General features: G+C 35.3%; 2 protein-coding genes across 2 annotated transcripts; one reads left to right on the top strand and one right to left on the bottom strand.

Annotated features, from left to right (window-relative positions):
• LOC109839182 lies at positions 743-1,783 on the bottom strand. The gene has a single exon (XM_020407614.1). The coding sequence runs from the start codon at positions 1,781-1,783 to the stop codon at positions 743-745; it is 1,041 nt and encodes a 346-aa protein (XP_020263203.1).
• LOC109828936 (ornithine carbamoyltransferase, chloroplastic) lies at positions 3,998-8,722 on the top strand. Its single transcript, XM_020395932.1, has 5 exons — positions 3,998-4,222; positions 6,159-6,493; positions 6,995-7,126; positions 7,221-7,496; positions 8,257-8,722. Exons 1-5 carry the CDS (start codon positions 4,057-4,059, stop codon positions 8,437-8,439), a joined length of 1,092 nt encoding a protein of 363 aa, XP_020251521.1. The 5' UTR covers positions 3,998-4,056; the 3' UTR covers positions 8,440-8,722.

Below are 8,866 nucleotides of genomic sequence, written 5' to 3'. Positions count from 1 at the left end.
CTGGTTCAGTTTGACTAGTACGTGGATATAAATATTGAAGATCTTTTTCACCAATAGAATTTCTTGACATTATTTTGTATTTTGGGCACTAATCTCCCCCTAATGTCGAGAATTGATCTTCAATAAAAAATACAGTCAGCGTACTAAATTGTAAATTGATCCTCTAACATGGGCCATAGGTACTAAATTATTGACGGAGTTTCATAAATAATGTATGTACCTTCACCGAGGTCCCATAGAGGTACGCTATATGGTGGTGATATAGAAACATGGACTGCAAATAAATAATACGCAGATGGGAAATGTTTTGCTTCTACACCACGTATTAGATAAAGGGGGAAAATTGTGATATGCAGTTGGTCGGATTTAGTTTGAATGCCCCATTTAATTTAAGGAAATCCAATAAATCATATTTTGCCCCAGATGACCCCCAATCGCTCATGCCAGAGTTTAAAAGAATTTGGGTCCCTAAATCTTAAATTCATCGCAACATGGTGTATTTTAGGTCGGATATATGTATAGTACAACCCTGAGGAGAAAGATGGAAACTTCTCCACAACCACGTATTAGATAAAGGGGAATAATCATTTAAACAAAACTCATACAAACTTAAAATTATCTTACAAAAACATGCAAAATAAGTCTCGAAAAATTCCAAATCATCTTAACAAAAATAACTAGAACATGTCTGAAAAAAAAACGAAATAGACTAATAAAACATGCATAGTGATAAATAACATGATCACTCATGTTCACCAAAATCATCAAGCTCCATCTTCAATAAGTCATCATCGTCCAGATTCAGGTTATCATCATAATTGTCATCTTTTAGGGCCATGTTTGCTTCAGGCAAACTAGCATGATGTTTTTCACCTTGTTTTGACTTCCCCTTTGGGTCCTTCATCATTCTCTGATAGGCCTCAACCAAATGTTTCGGTGTACGACATGTGCGAGACCAGTGGTCCTCACATCCACACCGATAGCAAGCTTGCTTGTTATTAGCAACCTGTTGATGAGAGTTAGGCTTGTTTGAAGGAGATCTATCCTTGTTCTGACCCTTGCCACGGTCCTGAAGACCATAAGCATTGCGACGACCACGACCTCTACCACCACGATAAGACCCGCGACCACGTCCACGACCTCTACCATGTCCACGCCCATGAGTATTACTCTGATTTGTGGCATGTGCTTCAGGCACAGCTTGCGAACCAACTGGTCTAGAATTATGGTTGCGCATCAGAAGTTGGTTGTGTTTCTCTGCAACTAGTAACGCAGAGATCAATTCAGAGTGTTTTGAATAGTTTTTGGTCCTGTACTGCTGCTGGAGTATAAGATTACTTGCATGGAATGTAGAGAGGGTCTTTTCAATCAATTCATCTTCTGTAATGTTCTGCTTACAGAGCTTCAGCTGTGAGACAATGCGGTGGAGAGTTGAATTGTATTCAGTTACGGATTTAAAATCCTGAAATCGCAAGTTCAACCAATCATATTGTGCTTGCGGAAGCATAATAGTCGTCTGTTGGTCAAAGCGATCCTTCAGGGATTGCCAGAGAATATCAGGATCTTTTTCAGTAAGGTACTCATTTTTCAGGTCTTTGTTGAGATGATGACGAAGAAAAATCAATGCCTTTGCCTTCTGGGCAGAGGTGCTCTGAGAAGCTGGATCAATAGTGCTGCTTAAATCACAAGAATCTAGGTAGATTTCAACATCCAAGGACCAAGTCAAGTAGTTGCTGCCATCAACGGCAAGCTCAGCAAATGCCCGTTTGGATATGTCAGACATTTTTTTTAGAAATGCTATAATTATCAAAAGAAGATATATCAATCCACCAAATTTATAAAATATTACACTATACAAGATGTGCATACAAACAGAAGTGAATAAATAAAGGAGCCACAGTGCATGCCTCTGTTCTAATTAGGTAGGACAAGTGATCAATCAATAGAAGGTGTGCATTTGTAAATTGTATTAAACCAGACGGGGTGAGTAATTAAGTGGGATCATCTTCAAGGGGTGTCCTTTTAATGTGTAGATAAGAAGTGATCATCTCATAACTAAGGACCAATGTCCAAGGATACCCATATTCCTTGTATATAATACACATATGAGTGTGTGCAAGTGTTTTTGTACACACCAGACCATTAGCATATTATCATTTTTGTACTTCCCGATCGGAAAGAAAGATTAAATTTAGAATTGCGACTTCTATGTAAAATTGCATCTCCGGTTCGTGCTGATAACGTGTTGTAATATACAGAATAAATGAAACAAGAAATAGACAAGAGACAAGAGAAATTGTAATTTTATTCATTCTTCATTTCTCACTTACAATTTGTAGTCCATGACATACATTATATAGATGGATAATAAGAAGACTAAAGATCATGGGCTAATGAAGAGTCACATAATTAATTATCCATATTCAAGTAATGTCCACATTCATTTAATCTTCTAGATTTCAACAAATTTGATAATTTATCGTGTAGTTATAAGAAAAGAATAATAAAAATAATGAATAGATTGTTAGCTACTTAGCTTTAGGTGGAGTTCAAATCTTATTAGAACCCCCCACTACGCGGGGGATTCTGCACCATATACGAAGGCAGACAAATACAAAAATGGCCCCCTAATTGACCGGTCAAAAGATCAAAACTTCTTCACCTGCGAGAAGTTTTGGTAGAATCCAAACTTGCAAAGGTATTACACTGTGAAGTTATGGAGGATAGCGTTAACGGGTGTTTGGTTCACCTATTTTATAGAAAAGTTTTGGAAAAACATCTGACAATGATATTTTTGTAAATAGTATATTTCTATAGATTTCTATAAATTATGTTTAGGTCAAAAAATTTATAGAAATATTTTCTATAAAGTAGGGAAAAGTAGGGTATTTTATAGAAATTAACTTCCTCTCTAAAATGAGAGGAAATTACTTAGAAATCTAATATTTATATAAAAAAAAACAATTAAGTACACACATACCCCATTTCTCCACCCCCATGTGATTTCCCATGGGCATTGTTAAGAACCTATTTTCTATAAAGTTATATCCAACCAAACAAAAGAAAAAGAAAACAAGGTATTTTCTATAAAGTTACGAACTTTATCATGTTTTGAACCAAACAAAAAATAGCAAAAACAAGAAAAAAGACACTTTGAGTTTTATAAACTTTTCATACAATTTTTTGTAGAAATATAAGGAAATCAAAATTTGAGCATTTTTTCTTTTCCTCTTTTTTTATAGAAATTGAACCAAATAGGCCCATAGTGTCATGGACAAGGACATATCTAAGAGGTGCTGTAGGTGGCAATTGCACCCAAATACGTTTGAGATTTTTTTTTTGTTGTTACAACAATATTTTGATGTTGCAAGAACATCTAACTAAACAATACTTTTAAATTTTAGATGCAACTGGAACAACACTCAAATAATAGTGTTGCGACATTATGAATTGGAAGTTTGGAACACCATAAATATTTATGTTCCAACTCCTAATAAAACATACTCTAGATTCATTTAAACTTAATAGTCTAATTAGAATTTCAAGTCAAATACGCCTAAACACTAAAAAACCAAAAACCGAAAACACGAACAACACAAAAAAAATTTGAAAAAAAATACATTACTCAAAATTCTCTATTATATCTATGGATTCAATTTGTGTGATCCCAAAGTCAAAAAGGTAGAAACCCTAATCTTCCTTTTGCATTCCCATTAGATACTATAATTTTATAATATTATATTTTTATTTCTAGATAAATAATTATTGATGATTCGCCTCCAGAGAAATTTTTTCTGGATCCCACACTGGTCATGGATCTACTAGTTTAAAAAAGCCAACTGTAATTATAAATGAACAGATTGCAAGAAGAAACTAAACATCGCAAATAAAATTTAAATTAAACGAAATAATCCAATCTAGATAGTATAGGGTTAAATCTCATGTCCGTTTCAGTAAAATCCGCTCGTACTATATAAACCCCCTCATTTCACGAATAAACACTCACTGACAAAAAGGGCAATTAAAAAAAAAAGAAGAAGCGGCAGAAGCAGAGCGATGGCCGCCGCTTGTTCACTTCGATCCGATGCCTCTCTCCTCTCCTCCTCCTCCTCCTCCTCCATCGCCGGCGGACGATTACTCCACCGATCCGCTGCTGGTTCTCGTCGCCGGGGATGGATTTCTGCCGCCGCATCGACCTCCGTTCCTCCGGTTCAAGGGCGATGTAAGTCTAGGGCTTTTTTAGGGGTTTCAAAGTAATTTCAAGAAAGTTCGTGATTTGCTCTCTGAATGTGGAGTTTAGGGCTACCGAATAATCTAATTGCAAAAATGTAAATTTGTTGTGCTGAAATTATTATTATTTTAATAGAACGTGTATTAGCAAAATGCAAGTTTAGGGTTTAGGAGTTTTAAGCGGCTTGTTTCTTTTGAGGGCAAGGATATGGATAAAGATTTGATTTTTCCTGTTAAAGCAAATTTAGTTTTTGTGAATGCAGGGTTTAGGGGATTTTCAGTAATCGTGGGAAAGTTCATGATTTCTGGACTGGATGTAGAGTTTAGGGGTTCTTTGTGTGTGTTTGAGGGCGAGAAAATGGATATTGATTTGGTTTTTTCGCATGTTATTGTGAGTTAGATTTTGAGCACACTATTTTCAGGGAAGTTAATGATTTGCAGTCTGAATGTAGAGCATACAGATGCTTGTTGTGTTTGAATGCGATAAGGTGCATACGGATTTGATCTTGTATGTTATTAAAATTTTGGCTTTGAGGTTGGGAGTAGTCTAATAGCAAAAATGTAAATTGGTTTTGGTAAAATGTTTAAATATGTATTTTGTAAGACAGTTTCTTACACCTAAAGTAGATAGAATAATCAACCTGATCTACTAGAGGAATCGTGTACTAATTTGAAATTTCATGATATGTTGTCTGAATGTAGATTTTAGGGCTCCTTGATGTGTTTGAGCTCAAGAAAACGGGTAAAGCTTCAATCTTTATGCTATTTTAAATTTACATATTGAGGATGGGAGTGATCTAACATAAAAAATGTAAAATTTTTTCTGTTAAGATTTTTAAATGTGTATGTTTAGATAAAAGAAGAGTGAACGTAAACTTACTGGAAACAAATTTGTAGCAATGTTGAATTCAAGCTTATTCTTTTCCTTTACTTTGTTGAAATTCTACATGGTTTAGTATCTAAAAGGCAAAACTTTAGTAGAGGCCCCTGTTGTATTGGCCAAACATCACTTGGTTCCTTAATGTTTGGAAGTCATAACAGGGGTCCCTAATGTTACCTTCGTCATCAGCCTAGATCCTTTTTACAAAATTCCATTAAATTTTGATAACATGGTGATGACGTGGCCCTGCCATGTCATTGCCACATCAGTAAAAAAATAGTGAAATTCCAAGTTTAATACAAGCTTGTAATTTTACCTTTTTTTTATGTGGCATGATTAAGTTGGACTTTCACTAATTTTTTTGCTGACATGGCAACGCCACATGATTGCCACATCATTAAGATTTAATAGAAGTTTGTAAAAAGGATCTAAGCTAATGACAGAGATAACGTTAGGGACCCCGGTGAAGACTTACAAACATTAAGGCTCCAAATGATATTTGGCCAATACTTAATGGATCTCTACTGAACTTTTGCCTATCTAAACTCATGTAAGTCCTTGTGTTATTCATGAGAGACAGTTTTGCTCTGAACAAAAATATTCTACTTTTAGATTTTTTTAAACATTTTCTCTGAATTGAACTAAATTAGATAAAGTGATGCTCCTAAGTCGTATCAAAGATATGCTAGTTTTTCCCCCTATATGACCTGAAATTTATGTCTTAGTTGAGTTGGATGTTTATGTATATTTGGCTTGTACTTTATTTGTTATGTGATGTTGATGAAATGTAGGATCACGACTGGCCATCATAATCCTATATGTATTTAAATTGTTTGGACCAACTGCATTGTGTCTACATTGTTTGCTCCGGTTGCATTATTCAGATTGAACTCAGTTGTCTGAATTTCTTAGATATCAAGTTTTTTGTGATCTTCTGATTAGCAATGTGCATATATTTTTATTACTTCACCATTAGGATGGAAATCCATACATTTTTTAATAGCTAAGATGAACGTAAGTAATCAATTTGTGTTGTGCACTTTTCCAGCAAAAACAGCACTGAAGGATTTTATCCATATAAGTGACTTTGACAAGGCAACAATCATGAATATCCTTCAACGTGCATCTGATGTCAAGGCTCTGTTGAAGTCAGGAGATAGGTCTTTTCTCCCTTTTAAAGGGAAGAGCATGGCAATGATTTTTACTAAGCCATCCATGAGGACACGAGTTTCATTTGAGACAGGGTTCTTTTTGCTCGGTGGACATGCGATATACTTAGGTCCTGATGATATCCAGATGGGAAAGCGAGAGGAAACCAGGGATGTTGCTCGAGTTCTTTCTAGGTACAACGACATCATTATGGCACGTGTATTTGCTCATCAGGTACGATGGTGAGTCTCAAGTATTAATGTTCTTCACTTAAATTACCAAGTGGACCAGTATCATATGATGAAATATGAACGTGAAACGTATACAGATATGCTTTAAAATTTTCCCATGGATATCAAGTTAGCATATTTGTTTTTGGGGTTCCCACATGCACTATACTAATGTTATACATAGAATGCCAGAATCACAACTTGAAAAAGTTCAATTAGTTGGTTAAGAATGTATTTAAGAACTCAATGTACATTAAAAGAAGTTAAGTTTCCAGTGTATCATCCAAATACATAATAGAATATCTCAAAAAACTCTTTTATAACATATAGGTTGAATTATTTGTCATTCGTCAACCAAAAGATCTGTATGGGCTTAGATGTCTACTCTGAAAACCCTCATACACGGGGGTTCAAGAGTTTATCTTACAGAATTCACATTAATTATCATACTAACGTTTAATTAACTCACATTGTTACTTCTATTTCTTACTTGTTTCCGTTGCAGGATATTCTTGATTTGGCAGCATATGCTACAGTGCCAGTCGTCAATGGCCTGACTGATTATAACCATCCATGCCAGATCATGGCTGATGCTCTAACAATAATAGAGCATGTTGGTCATTTAGAAGGAACCAAGGTTAGAGATTTCTTGATTTGTTAGTTAATCTCTATGAGTTCAGTTCAGATTTCTGTGTTCAACAAACTTCCTGATTTTAGGAAATATATTTCAGGTTGTATATGTTGGTGATGGGAATAATATCGTGCACTCATGGCTTCTATTAGCAGCTGTTGTTCCTTTTCACTTTGTATGTGTTTGTCCAAAAGGATTTGAACCAGATGCGAAGACTATTGAGAAGGCAAGGAGTGCTGGGATTAGCAAAATTGAAATAACAAATGATCCCAGGGAAGCAGTAAAGGGAGCTGACGTAGTGTATTCAGATGTTTGGGCTAGTATGGGCCAAAAAGAGGAGGCTGAATATAGGAATAAAAAGTTCCAAGGGTTTCAGGTACTCGTTCATCCTGTACCTCCCTTTTTATAGTTCTTTTGCTAATTCATAATTGATTAAAGTAGTCTTTTAAAGTTTTAAGTGAGCTTAATCCTCAATCAAACACCGTGAGGCAGCTCATTTTAATTGTTTTTTCTTTACATAATTTTATTTTCTTTCACTACTGCGAGAGGAGGTACTTCATCCTAATCGTTTACTGGTTAAGGTTGATTAATCCTCGAATATCATTCTTTTGGAAATTCTCTGCATTTTCTTAGACAAGTTGCAAGCTTGAAGGCTAGAGATTATAATTTGTAGTGCCTCTAGTTATACTGCATTAATAGACCTATTTTAAGTTCTCACCTGAATTCTGGATCGCCTGGTGTACCCAAAAAGCTTTATAAACGTGGTTCAGGACTGTTAAACTTGTCACGATACTTGAGAGAGCATTATGACTAATAATATATTTTTAATCTGAAAATTTAACATATTATCTGATATCTGTGAGAAATACAGGCTTACTCGGCAACTTAATTTGTTGGTATTAGCATAATTTTTGTGGGAGTTTGGTCCAAATCTTAGCTGATCTCACACCAAAAAATTAAAAGAACACAAAAAGGCCCATTCATGTAAAAAGTGTCCTCCCTTTGTATCATATGCATGCAGACATCTGTGTATATTTCTGTTCTTTTTTCTTTTTACCATTTTTACTGTATGTTCATATCAAAGTTGCAGCAATAGTTTATATAAGTCTCATTTATAACATTTGTGGTATTTGCAGGTGGATGAAGCCCTAATGGAGATGGCAGGATCAAAAGCACACTTCATGCACTGCCTACCAGCGGAGAGAGGAATTGAAGTCACCGATGGAGTTGTGGAAGCCCCCAATTCCATCGTCTTCACTCAGGCTGAGAATCGCATGCATGCCCAAAATGCTATCTTGCTCCATGTATTTGGTGTCTAGATCTTGTAATTTATTCCTATTAATAGGAAGTAGCTGTGTAATGAGGTTATAGATCCTGTCAATAGTCAGGATTCTGTTTGACTCTGTTTTATTGGACTCGTTATCATGTATTTGATACTGTAGACTTTATCCCTTTTTGGGTACAACTATTTGCATAAGGCTGAAGACGCTATTTCATTGGACTCTTTATCGTTGTAGGATTAAGCCTGGACTTGATACTGTACACTTTCACCCATTTTTGGGATAAATGTTTGCATAGAGTGAATATGAGAGTGGTATGTTATTATTCCGTTTTTACAAAGGTGAGCAGCGAAATCTATTGATCGGTCGGCTAATATTTGAATAATTTTCTGCTATTAAAATGTTTAAAGTTTCTCAGAAAACTGTATGCCAACTTCTCGAATGAGGGAAATTTGCCCATGGTACA

Source organism: Asparagus officinalis, chromosome 1, assembly GCF_001876935.1.
Source record: "Asparagus officinalis chromosome 1, Aspof.V1, whole genome shotgun sequence".
In the NCBI taxonomy this organism is placed as follows: domain Eukaryota; kingdom Viridiplantae; phylum Streptophyta; class Magnoliopsida; order Asparagales; family Asparagaceae; genus Asparagus; species Asparagus officinalis.
This window is presented reverse-complemented; position numbering and strand designations above follow the sequence as displayed.